Source organism: Neodiprion virginianus, chromosome 2 (assembly GCF_021901495.1).
Source record: "Neodiprion virginianus isolate iyNeoVirg1 chromosome 2, iyNeoVirg1.1, whole genome shotgun sequence".
Taxonomy (NCBI): Eukaryota; Metazoa; Arthropoda; class Insecta; order Hymenoptera; family Diprionidae; genus Neodiprion; species Neodiprion virginianus.
The window spans coordinates 39025290-39052804 of record NC_060878.1 but is presented as its reverse complement, the minus strand read 5'-3'; the positions used below and the strand labels follow the sequence as shown (position 1 = coordinate 39052804).

Below are 27515 nucleotides of genomic sequence, written 5' to 3'. Positions count from 1 at the left end.
ATGTAGAGTGGACTGTCTTTTTTCTTTCTTTCTTTTTATCCACTGAATTTAACACGTATCATATTATGTTCAACAAATAAAACAATTATACAACACGTAATGTGACTTGCCAAAAATTTTTGTCGCACATTTTTACTCTTCCTCGAACAACGCTTGTTCGCCAAGATCGTGCTTTATCTTATTCCGATATTTTTTGATTTATTTCCCGACCGTTGAGACTCCAATCTTCGTGAAAAATTTCAAACCCCTCTGAAACCTGGCAGCATTCTTATCTTTCAGAAGGATGAGTAATTTTGTATTTGTTCGAAAAAAAATTCAGGACAGAAAATCGGTTTGAATAAAGCTGAGGATAAATTTGAAAAATTATATGTATAATTGTACATACGAAAAACTAATAATGGTAATAATTGTGGTATTTATGTTCGAATTTTAACCGAGAAGAAGCATCGAAGCGGTGATTCCGATTGATGGATATCGGTTCCGATCCCCTGCATCACACATACGTGCGAAACACATGTAAACACGTACCTTAAGTAAAGCGTATACCGTTGGTTAGAGAAACGCGTCCTTACATGGATAATACCGATGCGGAATACGTAAGCCGGAAATGGGCGTGTGTTCGCCTGCAAGCGTCCGTGTTAAGAGAAAATATCCACGTCCAGCCGACCCGAAGGGTTGTAGCGAGGAAGAAAAAATGGGAAGCAGGAAGAAACAGAGGGGTGGAAGGAAAAATAAAATAAAATAAAATAACGGACGAGCAGGAATGGGACACGTCAATCGGCCCTCGTCGACTTTCCCCAGCTCAGCGAGGAGTCCTCCCTCGGGATCGAGCTCCTCCTCCTCCCCTCGTATCGTTGACGGAATACCAAACGGTAGAAATATCCTTCAAGAAATATCGAAAATATCCATCGATAGCCGGTCTAGTGCAACGGCAAAACGGAATCTGACCGGATTGTCGAGCGTTCCATGCGACGGATGCCGATGAACAACCGGCCCTGTTTTCCGGAGGCGACGGCCGACGAGAGGGGTGAAGAAAGGCGGAAGAAATAACGAAAGAGAAGAGAAGAAACAGCACGAATTTCCCAAGTATAATTACGCATAATAATTACGCTGACAGCTTGAGGGGCGCTTTCCTGAGAGAGACGGACGGAGACAAAGAGAGGGAGGGAGAGAAGTGGTTCGAATGCATTCTGAAGGGTTAGCGAGGATCGTCGGGAATCGAAGAAAAGCATTCAGCGAAATTTCATTTGTTACAGTTACTATGGAGAATTCTACTTAATTGAGTTTCTTTACAATAACGGTACAATTTGGGTATAGTTGAAATTACAAGAAAATATCGTAAAATTAGTAACTATTTAGTGTAACTACTTTAGTTACTTTACTACTTTAGTTAAGCCACATTCTCGAGTTACCAAAACATCATATCCAATAAGAAGAATCCAATACTTACTAGATTTTATGGTTACAGCTGTACAACTGATTTTCAATTTCTACCCGAAAGAACGTTATTTTTTGTTGGTTGTAAAAAAAAAATGGGAAAACCGAAGGACTTTACAATATCTAACTGTAACTAGAATTTTCTCCCGCATCGACAAAAAGGGAGGGTTAAGTGTGTTTATCCATAGGAATGTTTCGTGAGACGAATCGCTAGTCGCCAGCATATTGCAAATACGCTTGGATCGGTCGTAAAACGTACGTACGAAGCAAATAAAATCTGATAAATAACGCGGAGATGAGACCCGGCTCAACCCGATCAAACTGCCGAATCCCCACAAGACGCACATACGATATGCGTACATACATGTCTGTGTAAGCAGCAGCTGAGTGCGTCGCGAAGAAGAAACTTGGAGATTTTTCCCCTCGGGAAAAGGGGACGAGAGATAGAGCGATCATTCGCCTCTCTTGTAGCGCCTCTGTGTCGGCGTTACACGGCTCTTGAACTGCATCAGTTCTCCGCTCCGACATGCCGGTATTAAAATGTTCGAAGGTTGAACCGATGCAAGTTCGCGCAAGCTTCTGTTATACGCGATACGGAAATGTACGAATAGCTCATACATATTTTTACGAGCATTTCACCGAGCTATATCCGGTTGAAAATTTGTCGTGAAAATGCGGCACAATATTACGGGAAACCGAGGCCGTAAAACTGAAGGGTTGAAAATAAACTGGAAGATATAATCGCACCGAATGTTTCCCATGCTAATTAGCTGCAGGGGAATCGATTGACAGGGGCGATAAACTTAACCTGACCTGCGCTGGTCGGTAATCGAGTCGAAAACTTCGATTCCCCTCAGAAGTTGGATCTGAGATAATGTAATTCGGGGAAAAAGTTTCGATTCGAAGGATTCGACTTTCCAGGGGAAATCGGAATATCAGGTTTGGATTCAAATCACGACAAAGTTTAATATACGAGGTGCATACGTAACGAGTGGACAAATCTCCCCGTATCTCAACCGATAGAAAGAAGGAAGAATCAAGTAAGAAAGAATTCCCGAAGCCCTGAAACATTGAACCCAACGTCCACTTGTTTTCACCACGCGGTAGCTTCCGAGCATTCCGGAAATTTGGATATCCGAATGGATCGAGTTTCCGGGTAATTCGAACAACCGAGTAGAGTGAGTATCCGGATAGTTGGTGTATCGAGAACAATTTGTTCAAAATTTGCAAATAAATTGCGTTCACACCATAAGTTTAGGAAATTAGATAACCAAAATTGAAGCGTTGGATTCGGTAGATCCGGGCTCTTCGGATAATCCCGATACCCGGAATAGTGATAACTACATTTTGTAACAATTTCGGGGTGGGGCTGAAGTTCCAAATTTGTAAAGTTTCGAAAGCGCCTAATTCTGAATTGTTTTGTGGCGAAACTTGAAGGGAAGAAATCAAACTTTGAAGAAACAACAAAGTTTCGAATGGTTGGAATGGAAAATTTAAATACACTCACGCAGCGTAGTTTACTCGATGAGTGGGTGTAAAAAATTAGGAAACCCAAAAATCAGAATGACCAGGATTCCGAACGTAAAAATATCGAAAATCCAAAACAAAGACAGATCAAAGTGGTGAAATTTCACCGAGCCAGAAACCTATAGAACTGAATATCTTCGCTCATTCTAAAATTTCGATGTTTCAAATTTTTGAATTTTCTCATTTTCGCACTTTCCACACTCTGACTAGTCGGAGTTACGCTCTTTTGGTATTTTGCCCTTTCAGAATTACGCCCCTTCGAAACTTTGCACTTTCGGAACCTTGAGCGTCGAGCTTCAGATTATTCGAAACTTTGACGTCTTGTCAGAGTTTGATTTCTTTACTTTAAGTTTCGCCATCAAAGAATTCGGATTTTGATGCCTTCGGAACTTTTCAAATTTCTAATTTCAAACACGCCCCATAATTTTCTACCTCGCTTGAAAAGTCACGTCGGCTGCAAGTTCATAACAGCGTTGGGCTTGCGACCCGTGTATTTTCTATCAGCCAGCTCAAAGAAGGCGCGAATCCACCGAGCGCAGCCACGTATCCTTCTGAGAAGCCCTGTAGGATTTAGCTTCGAGCTTTTCAGCGTGATATTACCTTGTCCAATATATCACGGTGTGATATTGTGGCATGAAAAGTGCGAAACCGGTACGATTATTGTGGCGTCTCTCGAGCGTATTTTAACCCACTCGAAAGAAAGAAGGAAAAAATTTTATGACCGGCATCAGGGTTCTCAAAAATACAAACCCGCGGCAATAAATTTTCGCCGAAAGCTTAGCCAGCAAGTAAGATTGCAATTTTTCGAGACTTACCTCCAAGCTGTAAAAGTTACACCGTTCGATACTCGCGCGAAATGAAACCAATTAAACTTCAGATCTCCGTTTTTATTTCTCCTCAAGAACAAGGGATGCGGTTCAAATTAATACAAGCTCCAGGCCGTTAATGATGACGGAATTGATTGCAATTAGGTTCAAATAACGAGCTGGTCTCAGCAGTCTTATATTCGTTCCTTGGATTCTAGATATATTATACAAACAGGCACGGTGCTCTTTACTTCGTTAGCCGAATTACTACCCTTCCCTTAATCATAGTCCTTATATTTCCTCAGGTCCACAAATTATTTGCGTAGAAGTAAAATACTCCAGGGATTCGATTTCGTTTGAATAATTTTGTATCGTTGAAGATTTTCAAAAGTCACTGGATCAAAAACATGGATCCGTCACTGAAAGTCACGTCGGCGGAGTTCTGCATCATTTACACTAAAAGATAAACGCCACAACGTGCGCGATACTGCATGGAAGTGATTAATTATTATCCCTTCCCGTATTCTGTAAACACGTAAAGTCCAAGTTGAACAAAGTTGAGTCGAAAATTTCGCGGGAGATGTTGATTCGAGAAACATGTATGTACAAGTACGGAGTTAAGCTCCGGGGCATGTGAAAGGAATTTATAAGGAACACATTAAAAAGGCGATGTGAACAAGCCTGATTCTCATGTGCAATATTTCTCCTGGAATTGGTTTCCTCTCGGCTTTCGCCCCTTTTTTTTTCCCTCCCGGATTCTCGACCCGCCATTATTAGCTCAATTTTAATCACTCCGAGCTTCTCGTTCAGCTTAACTCACCATCTGACCGTATCCACTCTCTTTCCTTAAGCCCGGCAAACCCGCTGCTAATTCAAATGGAATCCCTCACCCTGGTTGGCGAAGACCCGTCGGTGTCACCGGGTATTAACAGACTTCCATTTTTCGCCCGGTCTTTTCCTCCTTCGCTTCATCCGATGATCCACTTCTTCGGTTTTTCGTCCCTTCAGACCAAGTTGAAATTTTTTTCCGTGGTCGGGTATCGCTCTCAATCCTGTTATCGAATCTTTCGTCAGGCTCGAAATTCATCCGGGTGATGAAGTTCGTAAAATATCATTTTTTCCTGCGATCCGTTTCATTAGCCCAATTTAAATAAATCTATGCAGTTTGAAACGCGGGCTGGACTTGCGTTTCTGCCAGTTTCTACAACGGATAGAAAGTCACTTCGACCACTGCATGTTGCAAGGCATTTTCTCAGATTATTAATAAAATATCATCTTGACTCACACCGTACGTAAGAACCATGCAGAAATGAGACTTGAAGCTGAGAGTCAAATGTAGAACAAAGTTAATTGTAATCTCCCTGCTTCAATATTAGACTTTATATCAGCTGGTTAATAAACTGGAGATTAGTTTTTTTTAAACTCATTCTCGAATACTATCGAACCAATTTCAAGTTAACTGACATAATAAATCCAGGGTCGACGACTTATACTTCCGATATTGTATCTAACCAAACAATCTAAAATGATGTAAACCTAAGTCCGACTAATTACAGTTGCGCTAAACAGTGAAAAGAATTTTGGAGTCTAGAAAAAAAGAAAGACGTGTGAGCCAATGAATTCGAAGTATCGCTATCAGCAAAAGGTAATGCATAGCCAGCTGCAGCGTATTGATTTTCGAATACAAATCCTGCGGTGAACCGCGCATTGAAATTGGTTAGGATCTAAATTGTTCCAACGTGAGTAAGATGCGATAAAGGAACTTAAGGGATTAGTCTCGTTTTAAACGAGACTAATCGTAAGCCCCAGTGATACATTTGATCACAGCTCGTCAGGAGGTATTAACGCACGTTGATCAATGGAGACACGTAGCCATAGCCAAATCCGGAGAAAGCAGCGGAGTAGCCTTTGAGAAAATATCTTCTCAAGCTCTTGCCGCAGGCAGTGAAAAAATATTCATCGTTTCCAAAGCGTCCTTTTTTTCACCATTTTGGCAATGAGAGGAAACTCGCGACCGTATTTTGTCCGGGGAACAAAAAGTAGAGAAGCAAAAACTGAGCGAAAGAAGAAACGGAAAGGAGGAAGAAATTCAACAGCGATATTATACGTCAGGTTTCCTTGTACGTCAGTTTTATTCTTTGTTTTATTTATCTTCCTCACTCCCGATTTCTTTTCTCCACTCGAGTATGGGAGGAGGGAGAAACGCGTCGGGTGAAAGAGGCGGAGTAAAATTCACGATGACAACCGGGGTGAAAAAGAGAAGGAAGTTTCGTCATTCATCGCGCTCACCGCGCTGTGATAAGCAGAATAGAAAATTTATACGTTTCGTTTACGCGTATTCTGAGTAGGTGTATTCGTCAGACGAGAGTTTTGATTACGCAACGGAGGAATAAGGTGAAATATGGATCGCCGAACATCGTTTGCAAGATACTCATACAAGCTTCTAAACGTAATTCGAAACTTTATCTTTTTACGCTTGTTCTAAATTAATGTATTCGATTTGTATTCCCACAAATTCGCGATTTGTGAAAATCGCGTGAATTCAAGACTCATTGAATCGAAAAGTTGGAATGAAGAAAGCATTGCAGTTAAGTACCTACCGTCTTTGCACTCGTACCGTAGCATCTGTGAAAACGGAATTGGGGTAAAATTGTCCTTTTGACGATTAAATTCAATTCTAAAATTTTTCTCCAGTATAATTCAAACTTGATGAATCGATTACGCAAGAGTTCGAACGATAATTATAGACGAGCAATCCCAGTTTTTCATCCTCTCACGGCTTGTGTAGAGGTATATTTATAGCTAGAATAAGCGGGTAAGCTGACTGCGGTGAATTTTTGTATCATTGCTGTTGAAAAGAAAGTTTGTTTAACTGGGGCCATTAGGCAGTTAACCAGCCGCAGAGGGCTCATTGGAATGCGGCGCGGGACTGAGCGTATTACGCAAAAGATGAGGAAAAAGAAAAGTCACATTAAGGAAAAAAATTACAAACTCAGTTCGCGTTTCGGTGAATTCAAAGAAAAGAGAAGCCGGTCGAAATGAAATGATGGAGGGTAAATATAGTAGGTAGATATTAAAACCGAAGATCTATGGACGGATAAATATTAGATTATACCTACAATACTTGATCAATCTTTTTTCACAGTCTAGGCATAATGTGATACATAACATCATAACTGCACTGCGACTCGGAGCCGAGCTTTTTCCCCTCACAGTTTTATCTCTCGGCATTTTCCTACTTTATTTTTTTATTTATTTTTTTTTTTTTTTTTTTTTTTTTTCAGCTCAAAGTTAGCGGCGGGAAAAGTTGAACCCGGGTCAAAGCTCAAGTCCCGATAATCCCTGGGGATAAGAGTGGCTTGGTTGAGAGGAGGGTGGGAGGCCAAGGGTGAGAAGGGTGGTAAGGTGGTTATACTGGATGAAAAGTCGGGGGAACAATTCTCTTCTTCACAGGTTCGGTATATGCTGCAGTCTCGGTGCAAATCGCGCTAATAGAAACTTCGGAAAATTTATACTGTCTGATTACTTTGGCCCTCGCCTTTCTCCGCCATTTTTCTAGCGTATCCTTGCCGAAAATTTTCCACGCCAAGCTAATAAAGTTTTCCAAATGGCGTGGAAAACGAGTAGATCCACTTTTCGTAGTTTGGCATAGAAAATTTTCGCAAGAGGTGACTCGTGAAACGCAATGAAACGGCTTCGGACAGCCGAACGCAATTATCCGGCAACTATTCCGTCATATTTCCTACCCAACAACATTTCTCACAATTTGTCACTTGTCGGACCGTTTTAGGCTTCTGCTATGATGCAGATCAGAGTGTTTAAAAAATAATTCATTTTAATAACATGGAAAAAAATACTCCTTCGGATTTTAATAATTAGCTAACTATGCGTCGTAGAGGAAATTTACAGACATATTTTTGCAGAGAATTTAACGCTCTACTAAAAAGGTCTTTTATCATTTTATTCTAAATCTACTCTTTCAAAAGTTATTCAAGGTCGTCAAATAACTTTTGATCTCGATTAACTTTTTAACGAGTGAATTTATCAGAAAACGATGCGAGACCTTTTTCGTAAAGTTTTTTGTTCGCTTTCCTACAAAAATATGTTTCTTAATTTCCTGCACGATACATTGTTAGCTAGTTGTAGAAATCAGAAGAAGGATAAATCATTTTCCAACGTTATTCTTGTGGAGAATAGAAAAGTGCGATGAGCAATCTCTTAATGTTAATATTAAGAGTCGAAATTTGAACAGACGTATTTTTATACATCAAACCTTTGAACCTGTTTCCATGAAATTTTTTTTTTTTTTTTGTATTTACTTTGTAACATTCTAATGCACATGTCCTAATATACACCCGATGTAATTGCTGCGATCTCCGATACGGATCACCAAAAATTTCACGATGAAACGGAAATCGGTCTTTAATAATTTGGCATAAGTTTTATAATTGAAAGTCCATGAATTCGTGCGTCTGAGTATTTCTTCAACACAAATGAGTGTGACTCCACTGTAGCAGTTGATGCCATACTTCAAATATTCCTTCTTTTCACAGAGTGCCAGTCATATTTGTCGTGTACATATTAACGTACCCTCCACTGTTTAAACACGCATTTTCAATAAATACAAATAAATTTTTACCCCGTCGTTGAAAGTAAATTTCGTGAAGGGTTAAAAAGGACAGACGTGATGTGACTCACGATTACATTTTTTCGTCATTCCAATTTTAGCGTCAGGTTTTATTCGGTCTGTCCAAAAAGAAATGCGTCGTTGGATTTTGTCGTCTAAACGTGAAATAATTCGACTCTTCTGTGTTGTCCGGAAATGAAATCGGAATGAAAAAAGGCGTATTTCCTACCTCGCAAAGGGTCAACCACCCCTTGAACCGACTATCCACGGGTCTTACGCCTCGTTCTTCTACCTGCAGAAGGAATGAAGGCAACGTTAATATTTTAATCACCTGTTGAACGGTTCGCCTTGGTCGAGAAGACCTTTCTTTTCTCTCAGGGTGAAACAATGACGAGCCGCGAACCCTGAACTGACAGCGGAGTGGAAGACCTGGTAGATTCCCCAGAATATATTTTTACCGCCGATGAGATATTAACACCGATAATAACGCAGAGCGATCCGTTTTTGGATTTTTTATTGTTAGAAAATATTTATTGTGTGCTGATGAAAGACAAAAACGTTCTCCATCTATCAGTTTTAGACAAGTATCAGTTTACCATGGCAAAAGTCAAAAATCATTATTGATAACACAATCCGCAGCATTGTCGAAGAGAAATGTAAATAAATACGAAGGGATTAACTGCTTTTTTGTATGCGAGATGAAATTTAGAAGCAACAAAAGCGGCTGTTTTTACCCTAAATCGTAATAAGTTTAATATCCACTTTTCCGGATACATTAGCGCGTGAATTAAGCAGAAGTAAAGGGTTTTTCCTGAGCAGAAATTCAGAACTGTTGATAATTCGGTAGCTTTTGACAAGTAAACAAGAACGAGAAGAAATTTCGGATATGAAAGAAAAAAAAAAAAAATAAGAAAGTGGGCAGAGCGTCAAAGTTCGACGAAAATATGACGCTTCGATAAATACTAAGCGTCTTATCGCGTTTCTTCGGAGCTCCGAGAATTCCGCGTATTTCCAAATAATCCGAAGGTGAAATGCGAAAATGAACCTTTCATTGTCGGTGGATATTTCAATTCCCATGAAGCAGCACGCGGGTTTGAAACTCGCGTTGAATCGAGATTTCTCTTCGGCTTACGCTACCTTGCCAAAATTGATTTTTACTGTTTTTTGCTTCTTATTTTTTTCCTGAAATATACAGTACAATAATTTCCCATGATTTTCAAGTGTATTTCAAACTGAAGAAAATCACTTTTCTCGTGTTTCAGCTTTCGAAGAGCCGTGCGGAATCGGTGAGCGGATTCTGTCGTCGATCTGCAGCCATAGTGGGAGAGAAACTATCAATTGCAAAGTGCCGTTCCGACGGTGGACAATAAATAGAACTGGCACGGACCGGGCATCCAGACCCAGGGAATGGGGCCGTAAAAACTTTATGCAAGCTTTGCAGCGAAGCTTAATCGAAACTGAATAACTTCTTCTTGCCGATGTAACGCCTCGAGACTTCTAAACCAGGGCAAAAAAAAAAAAAAAAAAACTTCAAGAATCACAGAACGAGAATATATTTCAAGAAATTAAAATACTTCTCATCATACATGAATAGCTGACAGTGGTGTTACAGTTTCTTTTCCGGACTGTTATTTTTTCGCCTTCTCTTTTTTTCTACCATTATCAAGAAGGTTAAATGGTGCATCGACAGCTGTTAAAGGCGTAAGAACTTCGACGAAAAAGTGGCTCTATATTCCCCGCGGGTAAATATTTCTAATAGTTGAAAGTAATTTTTTTGCAAAGCAGTGAGGTTTCCTTTTATTTTTAATTTACATGGAAAAAATATGTACGTTTGTGTATATTTTTACACGTGATAAGTCGAGCGCAGAAAAATTCACGAGAGAAACTTGCATCTCGGCATTTACGGAGTCTGACGTGTAACGTTAAAAAAATTTTACATCTTCATTCTGGGAATAAAAGTTGTACAATTTTAAAGCGCACCTCCACTTTCGTTCCAGGCTGTAGCCACAGTACTTTAAACGAGGAAGCTGACAATAATTAACATAAATGCAGATTACATTGTTGTGTCTGTTTAAACTTTGCATAATTCATACGGCGGTTTCAATTATTGAGTGTAGCAACGGTAATTATAATATATTCGTTCGAATTAGCGATTTGATTTTGAATAAGGGTGCGGTAAAATTAGCCGAATATAATCCAATTCCTCGATTACATCTAAAATTTACGTTGAATTTATGACAGGGGTAAAACTTGATTGGAAAAAGGTGGGTTGTGAAAGGGGTGGGACGTAAACGAAATAAAAAATCTCGACCACTCTCCGCGGCAAGTTTCGATTCTCGTTCATGGTCGGCTAACACTTGTCGAATATTCCGCTCGCGTGCGAATAAATCCGTTCGGTTGAAACAAAGCTTCGTTAAATTCGTTTAAAAAATTCATGCAACAACCATCGCAGCGCGTTACGTTGTGGCGGTGAGTTTAATCACTCCGATGTTAATTACGAAATGACGTGACGCGGGGGTTAATTTCGGTAAAATCGTGATTATCAATCAACGCGGTCTAATTTTCGCGCCGGGGAGTGAGATAAAAAATCGTGGAAATAATCGCTGGGTGAAACTGGTGTTTCAATCAGTTCGGAGCGGAGAGAATCAGTGTGGAAAGGAGGAAAAGAAGATCCATAAGGGGGGAAAGGGAGACTGGGAGGAGGGCATAAAGGGAAAAAGAGACAGTCATCCCCTGGTAATTGGGGATGCCCCAAACGGAGGAGAGGTCGTGATGTCTTGCTGCTGCGCCTGCTGCTGCGGAGGGTCCGGTGGGAACGGCGGAGGCTTAGGAATTACATCAGGGATTTCAGCCCTGCTATCGCTGATCGTTATAACGGTGGCAATAACGACCGGCGAGTGGCTGCTCACCGAAGAAAGACTACCGAAATCGACGTCGAGCAACGCGAGCGTCGAACCGGACAGCAAGGTGACCTACAGCGGGCTTTGGAGGGTTTGCGCAACGCTCGGTAAGCTCGATCACTGGAGCGGGGGTGAAAGTATAGAAAGATCGGAAAATCCCAGGGCCGACAATGTCGGATCTTTAAAAAGGGCAAAACTAGACTCATAGAATTTAAAAATGACGAAACTCCAAGTATGGAGAAGTAAACGAATAGAAAGATATGCCAAACTGTAGAATCGATAGAATTCATCTCGATGATACAGAATTTTATAAACATTCTCGATTTTGCTGTTCGATGTTTTGACCTTTCTATACCTCGTCTTTCTGTTCTTCGACCTACTATGTTTTCGATTATCTGTACTTGAACTTTCCAAATTTTTAAATTCTACAAACGAGATTTTCGCTTCTATGAAAATGCGATATTCTGGTCCTTCGATCAATCGGTAATTATATATTTTTACCCCTCCCCGATCACCGCATGGCGATGACTTGCCCTTTATTTATCGCAGGGCAATATCGGCGCGATCTTACCTGGGATTAGTCGAATAATTACATTAACAATGCGCGTTAAGCGAGCAATACCCAGTCGTATAACCTGCGTATGACAGAGACGACTTTGCAAGGGCTTGTTTCCCATGATCTATGGACGCGCCGCGGGCTTTACCTCCATGAATAAAATAGCCGCGGAGATATCGTCTAGCGGGGAAGTTCATAGGCACCCGAAACCCCGGAAAGCCGGGAACCAACCAAACCGCCGGGGTTCAATGCGGCCTTATAAATTTGGACCACCGCCTTGGCCTGTTTGCCATGAATACGTTATACGCGCGGATCGCCGATCTGCATTATGCAGGGCCCTCGATCGCCCCGAAATCACACGTCGATCGCCGCCACGCCTGTTTTCCATCTTTACGCCGATTTATTCCCTTTGATTTTCCTCCGAGGCGATATTAATCCCGAAGTGACGCAAGGAGACGTTCCTGGCATGAGAATGTGAGAAACGCGATAGTATCGGGTTGGATTAATCCCTCCCATAAATACCTATATACCTAGGGAATTTCACCCCCCGAGCTGTGATTAAACTGCGCCCCATAGTCGCTTTATTGTATCCGTTTCTACGATCGTGCATCGTAAGACGCTGGATGCGTACGCGCTTCAATTCACTACTTCTCCTACGTTGTATATGTTACATGCTTCTCCTGCTACTCAACGTTGATATTAAATTCCAGTCTATGATTTGTATCCACGCACGCACTCGTCGAGAGCGGAAATCTCCCGGCGGAAGAACGAAATTGACACCCTATCCGACTCACCGGAACCAATCTACCACGAGATTCTTGATACTTTGTATTATCTCGAAACTCGATGCGTGATACTGATTCGAAAGTGTATGGCATATCCCTTTGAGATTGAGGAACGCATTCAATTTCAATCGGTATAATTGTGTTCGGTTTATTTTTTATTTTTTTTTTAAATATTTTTATTCGCCAAGTTTGCCTTGAAATTATCGATCAGCTGTAACACGTGGACGTATGTTATAATTATCCAGGATTACTAAGCTGGAAATGTTGTACAAAATACGTTATACGACGTGACGTGGTATTCAGGGTTGATTTTAATTGGCGATTTATGAACGACGTTCGGCTGTTTTGCCCGGTTGGTTTTTAAATTAACGACTGTCGGCGCAGCGATGTCCGTAACGTTGAACGAGGGTGGAATAAACTGTTCTTACCCTCTCGTTTTATGGGGCAATAAATAGTTGGGTAAGGATTATCGATCATCTGTATCGCAAGGGGAGAAACTAATTTGCCAAATTAATAACTACAGCCGAGGGTTATATTCTCCTTCTTCGATCTCTCTGTAGTAAGCGGATTAAAAACCTGATGAAATAGGTGTTCAAGGTACTCAAAGGGTTAATCAAAGTCTAGACGGTCTCCCCCTCCGTGAAGAAATTATTGAGCGTAAAGTCGTGGGAGTGAATTAGACAAGATTCGTGGTGAAGTACTCCGAGGAAAAGGAAATAAAAGTTGAAAACAAAAAATAGAAACGAAATGATGAATGAAGGAAAAGTACGACGTCAGGCTTCTGAACCGAAGCATCAATCTTTTCCTCTAACAAGGCAAAAAAATAAAAATAAATAAATAAATACAAAATAAGATAATAACTCAAGTATTAAGCACTACGTGCAGTCTCGCACGGCCCGCCTACTCGATGTTTCACCTGTTTCCAGACACGAGGAAATAGCTAGTAGAAGAATATGATTTATGCGGGTCGATGGACGGACACGTGCAGGATAATATACTTGTAAATCTTCTTTGTTACCCCGGGCAAACTGATCCTCCGGAATCCAAAGGATTAAAACTATACGCAGATGTATAGAGTGATACGAACCTGCAGTATTTCAAAATTTCTGACAGGTAAGCGATCCCGAAATCCGGCTTCAAGTTTTTATCAGTTTTGAAAACTGAAAGATGGAATCGTCATTCCTGCAGTGATTTTTCACTCAACTTTGCACAGTTGGTAAAATCGAGGTGGTGAGAATGAAAAAAATGAAAAAAATTCAGAACCGTTTAAGGAACTCGCAACATCCTTGCGCCTGATTCCTATCACAAACTAAGCTGTTCTGTACTTTTCCACGAAAGGATCGTAGCATACACACATACATACGTATACTTCCCATACATATATATATATATATATATGGTCTAGGATAATTAGTTCAACGGCTTAGGGGAAATTTCCGAGCAGGCGTTGTTATCGTCGAGTAACAGTCTCGTAAGTAACTGTGCAGGCGATTTGCTTGGATCGCGGTAAGCGGTCGGAATCTAATCAAGTTCGTCCTCGATTTGCGGATTCAAAGCTTCCGGGCCCCTGAGGTCGGAGCTCCGGGCTGACGATATTGTCACGTCAGGCTCGCTTATTTGACCCTCGGCTAATCCGAGCCCCTCTCCTGGTCCCAATTCAGTTTCAAAGCTATATCCGGGGCCCAGAGATGCAGTTTCACCGAGTGCTCCGCGAAATGAGTGAAAAAACGAGGCGAGTTAACCATCCGTGAAACGCGGGCGCATCCTTGAAGGAAAAAGGGAGGGAGGTTTTCCTCGGCCCTTCCTGCGTGCCGGAGAGCTTTCCGGTTCCAAAGATTCTGGGTTAACTTTTTCGGCGAAAATAGCCAGTCGGAGAAACGGAGAGATGTACCGAGACGATGTATCGGTGAGTAGAATCGGTCCGGGGAAATCGATATAAAACGGTCGATGCGCACTGAAAATCGGATCACGGTATACAGGGTGGTCCATCCGAAAGAGCCAACGAGTGACCCTCGGAACGACACTCATTCAATTCCTCGCTACCCTCGATGTGCTCGCCCACCTTCCCCAAGTTTGCTCTCTCCCTAGCTCTTATCCTTTACATTTGCATCTGAATCCGCGCCTTTGAGCGGGATTTCTCGTCGTTGCACGAGGCGCGAGGCGGTATTGTACACGCTTAGGTACGTGTACCCTAGAAACCGGGATTCGAGATATTGCTTCACTTCCTGCGGCGTTTCTTCCCTTTTCATTTCCGCTTTGGCCTCTATTACTAGCCACGGCTCCGCGATCCTACACGTTCGCAAGATTAACAAAGGCTCACCGACGCTGCCAGCGCGTTTAACACCGACTATTTCTCCACGAGTACCAAGGGTGGTTTTACAAACGTATCATCGCGAAGGTTGCACACGTTATACTTGCACTCTTGTAGCTGGCAGTAGCTGCGGATGCAAAGGCCTCGGGATCAAAGACCCGGCCTGGAGCTTTCGGCGATGCAGTCTTGCACCACAGCAGCCAGCTATCGCCTTTACCGATCGAGCTTCGCCGCTGCACGGCTGTATTTCTCAGAGCTTTTCGCATGAATAGCCCGCTGTGTTGTTCTCTTCCCTTTTTTCCTCCTCTCTCTCTCTCTCTCTCTCTCTCTCTCTCTCCACCTCGGCGAGACGCGGTTTTGGGAACCACCGGGTGTTCCGGTTCCGTGATTTTCCTCAGCCGAAGGGATCTAGTCACGCATACATGCAATACGAAGCAGAACCGTTTCGCGAAAATTGACTCGAGTGCGATTGAAAATTTATTGACCAAGCGACCCGATGATTTAGCCCCTTGTTTATGCTCGCGCGGGTTCTTTTTCTGGTGGTGCACCGCGACTTCCGGTTGGTCTCGAAGTTGGGAACGGGTCTCGATCCAGCGAATATACCGCGCGTCTTGCGCCTCGCGCAACTCCGGAACACCGCTAATCTATGTGGTACGAAAATAGTGCTCCCGTTTCCCGCATACAATCGACTACGTTTCTATCTAGCTGCTCGCGATTTAGAATTTAATACAACGATAAATAGGAAATTCCCGGGGAATCGACGATCGATGAATACCCCGTGTATCATACATGACAAGGCCCTGCAAGGCGCGGCAGGGATGCAGTTTGTTGAACCGTGAATTCGCTGGCGAAGGTGGGCGCAACGATATAAGCCGATCGGTGAATTCTTGTTAATCTGTTTTATTTGCGGTACATAACCGAACGTTATGCCGCATCTATGAACCTACACACGGGAAGAACTGGCCTGTGTATAGACGGATGCGCAAGCGACGCGGTAATTTCTGTTCCGTACCCGAAACACGAGCTCGCCTAACGAGCTCTCGACACCAAATCGACCGTGTTGGACGTTCCAAATCCTTTACTGCGCGGCTATACGTGGTGTTTCAATTTTACCCCGCACACATCGGGGAATAATTAATCCCCAGAGTTTGCGTCGAACAATTGTAACACGAAGCATTGAACATCAGAAAAGCAGAACCATTCAAGCGTGGCCGCCGTTAACGCTCTGCGGTTTTGATTATTCGTTTTATTCTGAAAGTAAAAGGCGCTGAAAATTGTTTTCCCGCATTCAAATCGCAGCGATTTTCGCACCGATTCCCAAGACGCTCGCTTGTTTTATACCCCGTTTTCTCATTTCGCGTCTAAGTGAAGCGCCCCCGACCCTCGGTGAGATCGGGCGTCTTCCAGGTCGTTCCCCGGGAGGGCTCTTTACGACTCGCTAACGGAAAATGCCGCGAGCGTCCGGCAACAGGGAGGAATAGGTACAAAGCTTTTTCGGGAAATTGTTGTTTCCGCCAATTTAGGGAGCACCTTGCCTTCCAATATCGCCGATCTCTGTCCCGGTAATTCTGGGAGAAACTTTTACCTTGCCTTTACTTTCATGTCAGAGTCAGAGTTACTTACACGATTGCCGCCGTCCCGACATGGCCCTCGTTCCTTCTAATCCAGAGTCGGATAATAACCATCTTCTTTCGCGTTACGCTACGCGCTTATACTTTGGGATAACATTCGGACCTTCGTTATTTCTCCATCACATGCGCGAAGAAAAAGCGTCGCAATACGTTGCTGAACGGGAAAAAATGTTTTCCAGATGCCGCGTTCAATTTGATATATATATATATATACATATGTGTGTATTTTTTTTTCCTCTTTATCTTCTTCTTCTTCTCCTTCATTTGCGATCCCGTATAATAACATACATGTATAAGCTCACCGTACAACGTACATGTCGAACGAAATATCAGGGTGAAAACACGCGTGGGCGGGTGGATTTACCCTGTAGGAAAAGCGGAGTAAAGCCATATTGTAATATGTGCTGATATTTTCATTACCCCGTAATTTCGTACAAAGTCGTTTTCTCGTTTGAATCATTTTCTCATACAAGGGTAATGTGGATTTACATTACCCTGCAGCAGCGGGTGTGGAAGCAGCTCGTAACGCAAAATTTAAATTACATTGAATCACCGTACTGGGAAATATTATGCGACGCTAAGGGGGATGACAAAATTTAGGAAAGGGAGGCACCGAGGCCGACGGAAAACTTCTTCACGCCTCTCTAACTGCACATAAATACCTCTAATTATTTTTAACTTTTAAATGTACGTGCGTCACTGAACCTTACTTGCAAGGAAGAGAAAAAAAAAAAAAACATGAAACAAAAATTTCACCCCTCCATTTTACGGGGTTATAAGTTTAATGGCCGGAGTTTTTTGTTTTGATTTATTTATTCTTGCTTACCGTTAGCTTCATATTTTTCTTTTAACCTCTTCAGCCGAAAAACCGTGTAGCTACGATTCTAAAACAAAACGTGAAACTTGATAGAACGGTCCGATGTGGGAAAGGAGGAAAATTATAAGGAAAAGACAAGAAAACAAAGAAAGCAAATGGTGAAAAGCAATAAGAGTAGAGGTGAAACGGGCAGCCTCGAAACGAGTGCCATTTACCGTTGGCGCTCGCCTTGTGTAAGATCGCTATCCCGGATTATCCCCGCAGCATCCTCCCCTCATCCTTGACTATCGTAGACGATAGATGCGCTCCGTTTCTATCTCGTCACGCCCTCGGCTTCTCTCTCTCTCTCTTTCTCTCTCTCTCTCTCTCCCTCTATTTCTCTCTTCTCTCGATACGAGGTTAAAAATTTCTTACATTCATTCGATTTTACAGCAGAGAGCTTTCAAATTAAATACCGGGCAAAGCGACGAGAGGCAAAAGAGTTTGAAGGGGGTTGCTGGAGGGTGGCTTTCGTCTCCGTAGTTGATGCCAGAGGCCAGGAGCAAAAGGTGCGGGCAATAGTAGGCGGAAAGTAGATGTAAGAGGTCAGACCGCACAAAGAATCGAGGTGATAAGACGACAGAGAGAGAGAGAGAGAGAGCGAAGGAAGAGGAGGTCCCGCCTTAAAAGGTATTTCATCCTTTTCAGCTACAGAATTGCATTTAGGCGACGCCGTAACCTAATTTACGACCATTTGCCCGATTGCGCGCGCCTTTCCCTCCCTCGTCAAGTTGTGTTTTTCTTTTCACTTTTATCGTTCTATTTTTATTCTTTTACACCGCCTCTTCCTTTGCCCTTTTCCACGTTCTCGCATCAGATCCGTAAAATTGCGAAATACTTTACAGTTTATCGGCAGTAAATACGGGTAAATCGATTCCGATCCTGACTCCGACTTAAATGGATCCTTAAACTGAGGAATAATTCTTCCGTGAATTGCATCGCGGTAAAAGTAATATCGTTATGTGATATCTGAGCGGGACTTTCACCGGATACATTTTCTGCAATATCTCAGACTTCGTTATTAATCGAGGCAAAAGTATCCGTGGAAATTATCGTCCGCAAGTTCAGTTATCAATGAAATAAGAAAAAAAAAAACGACACAAACGAAGATCAAAAAGGAGAAAGCAAAGTTTTAATGCTCGTTATAAATTCGGGCGACAATTTTTTACAAGTAAATCCGAAATATACGTACAAGTAACGAAAATCATCAGGATGAGTAAATGAAAGCGTTAATGTAATTAGAAGATTGTTTTTGCAGACTAGAAAGGGTAAGCTGCACTGGAATTTCTCCGCGGGGCTGATGAAGGAGACGGATTTGTGCGGAATGAGGCTATCTGGCCAATTTAAGTTAAGCGAAGTAAGCGAATTAAAACGCTTGTTAGGGCTTGTTCCTCGGAGGGGCGGAATTAGCGGACCTAAGCATCCTCTTGTGGCGATGAACCCTTTTCGTTCAAACTCGCAGACGCTGTTTACCTCCGGGCATTCGGATTTCATTTGTGCCAGCATTGCGCAGCACCTGTGGTTGTTTTTTCTTTCTTTTTATTCCTTTTTTTCTATTTTGTCATTTTATTTTAAGATGGAGAAAAGCTCTCCGAAAGCCTCCTTCCCTCCTCCCCCCTCCCCTGCATAACTGACCTTCGGCAACAATTGAAGTGGCTTGCCGAAGCTTTGAAACAGAGCGAGAGCTTATCGTGTCTGCGATGAGAACAAAGTGACAATCTCTAGGAACAAACCCGGATTAAGGCGCACCACGGGACTCCGGATCTCTCGAGGGCGACTCGGCTCTTCTTCGGAATGTAAGAAGATCCCGCGGGCTAAGATGCTAAGCGAGGCTTCAGGGGAAAAGAATTTTTTACTACGTGAACAGGGGAAAAATTTACTGGCCGTAGAAACTCGCCGGACTTGAGAGAACAGGTTTTGATCGTCTGATAAAAACTCGGAATTGACTAGATTTTTTCATTCAAAAATGCCTGGTAGCAAAGTATGGAAGCCAATGTCGAAGGGTGTAATAACCTTTGAGAATTTGAAATTAAAGTGTAACTATGAAAGTGAATTTGATCGAAACAGTATTCTTAACAATGTACGGAGACAAAGGATATAAAGCGGTGAATTCTAGATGAACGAAAAATAAACTAAAATCCGACTACGAATGAATTTCTAAATTTCTAACGAATTGACAAATCATGAAGTATTTATTTTACAAGAGAACAAGATTCATATTGTCTGAAGTGAATTTTTTTCACAATAAAAAATACTTTTACGTATTAAAAAAAAAAAAAAATACAGCTACTAAATTGATTCAGGCTTACTTTTCCAATCCATATTCTATACCTTTCACGAAACAACCTGAATATAAAAAACGTCCTTTCTCACTTGAAGCCACGCCAAGTTTATCGTCCACAATTTTTCTACCGCAAACAAGAACTGACATTACAGCTTTCCGCGCACGATTTTATTAACCGCACCGATTAAGCGCGAGTTGCTTCGTCCCCTCTACCGGCTGATGAGCGGTGGTCGCGGAACATCGAGCCCGACGAACTTGTCCATTCTGGATTATGGATAGAAGATTGAACCTGCAAGGACGAAGTTCGGTTCACCTAGCAATTGAAGACAGAGCCAATTACTGCAAGCTCGGAAGCCAGGGATCCTGAACGAGCTTCGGTCGGTCGTACAGACGACTATGTGCGGTGGGCACGGTGGTTCACCGCCAACAAGTTGCGTCTGTCCACATTCTACGTGTATATGTACATTGTACACACCTAACGTGTATCCACCGAACTATGCGCGTACTCAATATTTACCCTCACTGACCCGACCATCGATGCAACCGATGTGTGCAGGCGAAAGTAAACAGCTACCGGAACGAGTAAAAAGTTTGCTGTTTTTCCCCCGTAATGTTTAGTTTTCATTCTGAAAGGGCGGATGCTTTCATTTTCCACCAACCAAACCACGAACTGCAAAATTTACGTGCATCTGGAAAACTGAACTTTGTTTAACGAGCCTCAGCTTTCGTATTACTTCATTCAATTATATACCCGTCGACGTTATTGTTTGAGTTTTTTAAAACATATTTCTACTGCACATTTGTAGCAAACAAATGGGTAGGGAGCAAAAAAACTCGTTGAAAATTTTGTATCGCAAGTTTCGTGTAAAAGTTCTACAGCTTGTTAGATTTTTTTTTCATGAGTTGAAGGCTCAAACACGAAATTTTTTTCTTCTCAAATCTACCATAAACTTACCTTGCAAATCTTTCACCACCGTTGCAGGAACGAGATAAAATGTTACTAAGAATTTTTCCTAGCCATCAGCAGTTTACAAATACACTCGTTTTTGAGTTGAGAAAAATTTTGAACCCCGATTAGCTTTCAGCCCAGCTTCCAGCGCAATGCGATATTTTCGCCAATGGTAAAACTAGTTTACCTACCCAAAAAAACCCCTGACCGAGAGTGACAAATCCAATAAATCTTAAGAACAGTCCAACATACAAACCGGCGGTAGATCGGGTGCCGTATCAAGGAGTAAAAAAGGAATGCACGAAAAGTAAGAAGGAGTTTATAAAAAGCGTATTCATTTTGGCAAGGAATAATTATTCTTTGTCGCTGGACGAGCATCCCAGTTTGTTTCCTCGGCGGGTCGGCGATTTGTCAAACGTCATGTTTTGCGGGTATGAATGATGTCCAGGACACCGGACGAGCGACGTTACAGCGACGGGCATAAAGAAGTGCCGGCCAAAATCCCGCGTTTCTATCCTAGACACGATACTCCGCGGTGTATTTATCTTTACACCCTACAAGGCGAGGCCGCGACTCGAGCTCAACTGATTTATGCCCTCCATACGCCCAACTACCTCCCCATCCCCGTGGCCAAAGTTCGAAACTAATATAGGCTGGTCGATCACGGGGTGGTAAAAAGCCCGCGGCTACGAGACACGCACAGGTAGAAGTGCGGACGCCATTTTGTTGCGTACGTGTGTGTGTGTAAGGGTGGCAGAGGGGCGGGAAGGGGAGGGGGATTCTTCGCTGCTGAATTGGCGGCAATTTTCCGAGTTACAGGGCATGAAACTGGCCGATAGTTTGCCAAGTTTCAAGTCAGATGTTGAGGGACGCATCGTGCTTGGCCGGCTGGGCTTGTGCTCTGCAACTTTGGTAAACTGCCCGGACGATCGGTTTACAACGCTTCACCGTGGCTCTGGTTCTTCTTCGAAACTCGATGTCCATTAGGAGGAAATTCCTCCCCGCAGTATTCGCCGATTCGATTCGAGTCTGTTCTGCGGTCGTCGGTTCTCTTCTTAACCGAAACTTTTCACCCTCGCTGCTTGAGTGTATCCTGCACACCGCGTACATTCGTCTTCTGAACTATCAATCCATCCGAGAATACAGCGGCATTGTTCTTCGATGATCCTCATTTACTTTTCACTTACTTCGCGATCTTCGTCTCGATGTGTGGGAATTTCCACCCTCTTGAAACTTGACGCCCCTAAATCCATTCGCACCCTATTCTCCGACCGGCACAAATCAATTCCATGATCTCAATATCGCGATTGGGATAAATGTCCTGAGTTTGTCACTCTAACTGGCTGGTGAAAGCTCAGATACGAGGGCTGAACGACGTTCACGACCGGCTATCTTCGCCTCGTATTTTGTCGGCAATTTTTATCCATTAGTACCAAATTTTCAGAAAAACTCCGTTTGATTAAACGGGATGCAAAATGGCCAACGAGAAATAAAAGACTTGAGAAAATTCATCGATTTTGAAGAAACATTTATGAACACGGTGAACAGCGTCCGGTGGAAAAGTAACAAAACAAACAGTGTCATTTCCACAAAAATGTTTCTCGGTATATTCTCGAGATTACTTGAAGAATGTAAAAAAACGTTAGACTTTTGAGCGGAAGATTGCGTTTATCATCTCGCGGCCGTATTTTTCATCCTTTTTTTTTTGACCGTAGCATCGAGGAAAGAAAGTTTCGAGTCGACGTGTTTGGCGTCCCGCACACGCAGGCAGGTCGGTTGGGGTTGAAAGTGCGTTATGGGAGCGACAATAAAAGATATTTCAAATCTAGCCTGCCGAGGCAAAAAGTAAAATCTACGTCAGCGAAGGGTTGGACGGTAGGTGATGAAGGCCGACTCAAGGCCACTAAAACTAGGGCGGGAAAGGGGGACGCGATGCGGAGGCATTCCTACGCCGAGTCGTAGTATGGGGTATACGCGCGGAGAAAGGGGAAGTACATAAAAGAGAAAAACGGCCCGCGATAAAGATGAGGCATGAGTCGCGGATTCCCTGGAGGGGAAAGGCGAAAAATCGAGAACGGAAGAGGACGGCACGAGCCTCGGACCCGCGGGATAGAGAGGCGCGGAAATAGCGAACGAGTCGGCGAGCCGTCCTTTATTTATGTCGGAAAAGTTTTCCTTCCCGTATCGCCATGCACGTGAAAGTCGGAAATTAATTTCTGCGGACAGGCGGCAAAGCAGCATCTACGGGGTCCGATCGACTAGACTCGTCGGACAAAGTTTAAGAAATACGAGAATTGTGCTCGGTCTGGTAATTAATTTTTCAAACCCTTGGCTGATTGTAACTGATGTCTGATAAGGCCGAAGAAGGAAATAGAAATTTTTCACACGAATAGCATGCAGGAGGAGAAAAGAGGAAAAGGGAAGAATCAACAGGTATGATCGAAATGGAGAGAGTGCCGTAGATTCAATTATTCAAGCTCTAATTGCGAGCTTACAATTAGTTTCGCAACTTCAAGACTTCGTTAAATAATCAAATACCGAAAGCTTTCAGCATGGCTACAACCAGTTTTTGGCCTTCCTCCGAGTAAGTCCGTGCAACGTACACCGTATATCATATCCTCGGGGAGTTGCATTTTTAACCCCGATTTCAACAAGGGTAGAAATTTTTTTTCCCCGGTATACATGTATACATTTATCAAGTCGACAGTGGAAGCCAACGTTGTTCCTTTTGCACTTTCTTTCCTGCGCCTGTTTTCGTTCGAGCGGCACATGTCGTAAAAATGACCAAAAATAATCGATTTCCGATTAAATCAATTATTTTCCCCGATTAATCGAGTACAATCGATTATTTATCCTCTCAATCAACCTTTTTATTTATTCCCATGAACGACGCAATACAATATCAATTTATGCGGTCAAAGTAACAATTATCATTATTGTCTTACTCATTAAGTACCTATTTGATGTAACAAGGGAAAGATAAATGAATATTTTCACCTGAAATTGAAAAATATTTTGAATGAAACTATAAATCATTAAAATACTTTTCCGCTATCAAGACTACATATGGAAATTTACGATATTTTGCTTTCATATGCACTGTGTGAAAAAAAACACATCGATCAATTTACCGATACAATCGAGTCGTGTTCGATTACTTTTTGAACTCGATTATTTTTAGTTCAGTGGCCGTGTCTAGGCTGCACGACAGAAATCCGATAACATATTTTCGTCAACTGGATTGAGGAAGATTGGAGCGAGTCTATTTTCCGAGCCGTTATCTCAGGAGGATGATAAAAATTTCACCAAATCCTTGCGGATTCTGGCCTTCTGTGCGGCCACGACGTTCATTCTTTATAAGTATACCTATATGTGTACACATATATACGCGAGTGTTCCAAGAATAACAAAACCAAAGTCGCGAATAGAATACGAATCGAACGGCGCCGAGACGCGCGACTCACTCCGACGGCGTTGGCAGTTATTGAAACTTGAAAAACTTTCACCGAGTTCAGAGTGAGCGGGAATTATTAACGTCGGTAAGGGAAAGTGGCACGCCAGCGCGTTTCCTCGGTTCAAAACTAGACGACGTACAAAAACGCGATATAATAGCACGGCTCGGGTCTTCGCCTCCGGCACCAAGAGACTCGGGGGTGCGTATTTCGAAATCAGTTTCGAGCTTTCGAACCGCGTTAAAGCTCCCTCAATGATATTCCCGAGATTCTCCAAGTTTAACGGAAGCAATTTCCAGATCTGAGATTGAGCTGCTGCAGCTTATTGCCAATTAGAAATTTCCCTCCACTCGGAGAAATCCGCGAGGTTTGATTTAGCTCGGAATCAAATAAACACACGTGTGTTGTACCGAGAATCTTCCACGTCGACTCGGGCGACTTTCCATCGTTCCGTAAAGTTTTCAAATTAAAAAACACCAGGGGTGTTGTTAATTTCGGAATATTTCTCGGTAATGGAAAATATTCGCGTCCGGGGTCGTCGAGGGAATTCGGCGGACTCGGAATCTCGATAAAATTCCTTAAATTAGGATGACAACGGACTTTCAAAACCGGATATCCACGCCTCGCTGGATCTCGGCGTGAAACTCATCGCGCTCGTTACCCGGAAGCACAAGAAGATACCTGGGTGCTTTAAAGGGTCTCGTTTTCCACAGTCTACCAAGCGGATCTCGTTTTCGGCGCGAACACCTCGAGGCTTGCTACTCCTCGTCGCAGCGGCGACCCGACATCCATCCACACAAGATGCTTACAGGTCGGGGAATAAGGCGAAGCAGTCTTCCGATGGCTCGAACGACTATATAATTAATTTTCAAAGTGTCTGACTCGCTTACGCGACACCGTCCCTCGTCTCTGACGAAGCGCGAGGCGTCTGATAGCGGCGTTGCTGCCTGCGAAATTAGCCACTCCGGTAACCTTCCGCCAATGGAGGACAAAACCACCCCATATCGGTGTTGGCAAATTTTTTATACAAAGTTTGGACGTTTGGATTGTTAAACGAGTGGGCTGATATGGTTGAAATAACTCGTGGAGTGGGCGTTCGCTCGATCGAAGGCTGCGTGGACGACTGAGTTTTGAAATTGAAGGAAAGCTCGGGAGAGGCAAGACTGTGGGAGAAGGTAGAGAGAAGCCAGAACAGGGGTCGCAAATTTGCAGAATGTAGACGCGGTGAGAAAAAATGCAGCGAGGGTTTTGCGACGCGACAACATATATCGTATATCCTTTGGTAAAAAGATCTTGGAACCCTGCAGACGACGGTGTCTGAATATCATGAACATTCACATCGTCGTTCGTTTCGCTTCACCTATCTCATCTGCCTACGTTTTCAAGGCATCGCGTTGCTCGGGGAATTGTAACTTGGAATCGTACTCACAGCGAGCATTGTTGATGGATGAATTTCGGGGTGGTTTCGAGCCTCAAGATCGGGACAACACTATTGTAATCTCCGTGGGGATTCACAGCTATCTGCCATTTCCAGCCATCCTTGTGTACATGCGTACTGTATTTCCGAGTAATTAACGACCGTTGGACACGATTCACCATTCGTTACGTGGAATCGTCCGTTATAATAAACTCAAGTTATTCTTCCACTGCTGAAAACGTGATGTTTATCGAGGTGTGGCAAATTACTATCCGAATTGGTGATGAACCGCGAGGTTCTGCGAGTCGGAGTAGAGCGAGAGGCATTTGGCACACGCATAGCGTGGAGGGAAAACCGCCTTCAGAGAACCCGTCGTTCGGTCCTGGTGTTCAACGAACCAGAATGCTGGACGGTTTGCTCGAGTTGTGTGACCAGAGCGGTGGAAATTCTTGCAAACACGAAGACGGACGAACGGATGGAAGGACGGACGCCTAACAAAACCTACGAGACAGGCGATGCGGTCCTTTTGCGCTGCGGCGATGCGGGTCCCTGCGACAATGTAAATATGCACAAAGGGTAAAACCCGTCGCGGGGGAGACGCCCACAAAGAGGGACGGGGGGGGAGCACGGGGAAATTCCTCCTCCTGGACGAAGACTAGATCCCTCGATGGACGAGGAAGTTTTCTCTCCCTGCGTTCCCCTTCTCTCCGGGATTTCGGAAAATAGCGTTGTGATAATTTTTACTGAAAAATGCACGAAACGTCCTCGTAACGTAGTAATAATATTAGTACGAGCTGTGATCACGGGGTGTACTTTCCGCCCGAGATATGAGCTTGCAGCGAGTGAGCGGGAATGAAATTGAGCCGGGATATTAAAATTTAGTTCGCAGATATACGTGGGACGTCAAACGAAGTTTGGTCTGCCGTTTAGACCCGGGGAAACGACGGCGTTTCGTTATGTTCAAATTTTCAGCGTTACTTTAAGGACGCGCTCGAAAGGGCGACGAGGTTGGAGCTTGTAAAATGTGACGGAAATTTCACTCGCATATTTTCATGTCCTTTATCCAATTTATCCTTCTTTCTCTTCACGATTCTATACTTTTATAACATTTACCGAGTAATTGAGACCATCACAATACTAGAACAAAGATGATTATACCCACTCATTGCAATCATCAAGGCTCTTGGATGGAATTATTACGCGCCTTTGCAAAATACGAATAATTCATTCACGAATCGAAACAAAGGCACGAGAAGACGAAGATTATTTTCAACCTCGAACGTTGCTTCTCGAAAATCCGTATTTCGTGCAACGTCGTGAAAATTCATTATCAACGAGAATCAACCATTTGCCGAGACAGAGAGTCCCGACGACACGTATAGAAGAAGAGACGTGCTTTGAAATCAGTCGGAAGAACGCGTTTCAAACGCCGCAGAACACTGGTAATGGTTTAGCCCAAGTTTGGAGCGAAGTCAAATCACGTTGCGGCTGCAAATTCCAGATAATACATGCGCAATCCATTCGCACTACGTACCTACTTGCATTATAAACTACGGTTTTACAGCTTCGCGCTTCACGCGCAGTTGTTCGAAATTTCGATATTCACGCCGCGAAAAGGGGGTACAGTATATTCGAGGAAATTTCGCGTCGCCGAAATAATCCTTTTCCGTGAAACTGCACACTGGAACGAATCCACAACTTTGGTAAACCCTTTGAATATATCGTGCAGTATTATAAATGACTACAGTGCAAAAAGGCTGCGTAACTTTGCCGAAGGCGAGAAACGAAGCGGGCTAATTAAAGCCTCGCGGAATGAAATCAAGCCTCGCGAAGGGCGCAACGAAGGTAGGAAAGTTGGTTAAGCTCGCTGGTTGATGGACGACTGACTGAGTGACGCTCGGAGAATTCGTTGGGCCGTGCGGCGGCAGGAGGTCGTTGTTAAGGAGACAATTTGATTAATTCGATACCTAATGGAAA

At 43.2% G+C, this 27515-nt stretch overlaps 1 protein-coding gene across 3 annotated transcripts in view; it reads left to right on the top strand.

Annotated features, from left to right (window-relative positions):
- The window catches only part of LOC124297361 (voltage-dependent calcium channel gamma-5 subunit), a 77611-nt gene that overhangs the window by 25572 nt on the left and 24524 nt on the right, over window positions 1–27515 (top strand). For 2 of the 3 annotated variants that reach the window (XM_046748298.1, XM_046748297.1), the window contains exon 2: window positions 9660–11404. In XM_046748298.1, coding sequence (XP_046604254.1) covers window positions 11170–11404 — 235 coding nt within the window. In that variant the 5' untranslated portion in view covers window positions 9660–11169. The remainder of the gene's footprint in view (window positions 1–9659; window positions 11405–27515) is intronic. The other variant, XM_046748299.1, reaches the window with a different exon arrangement.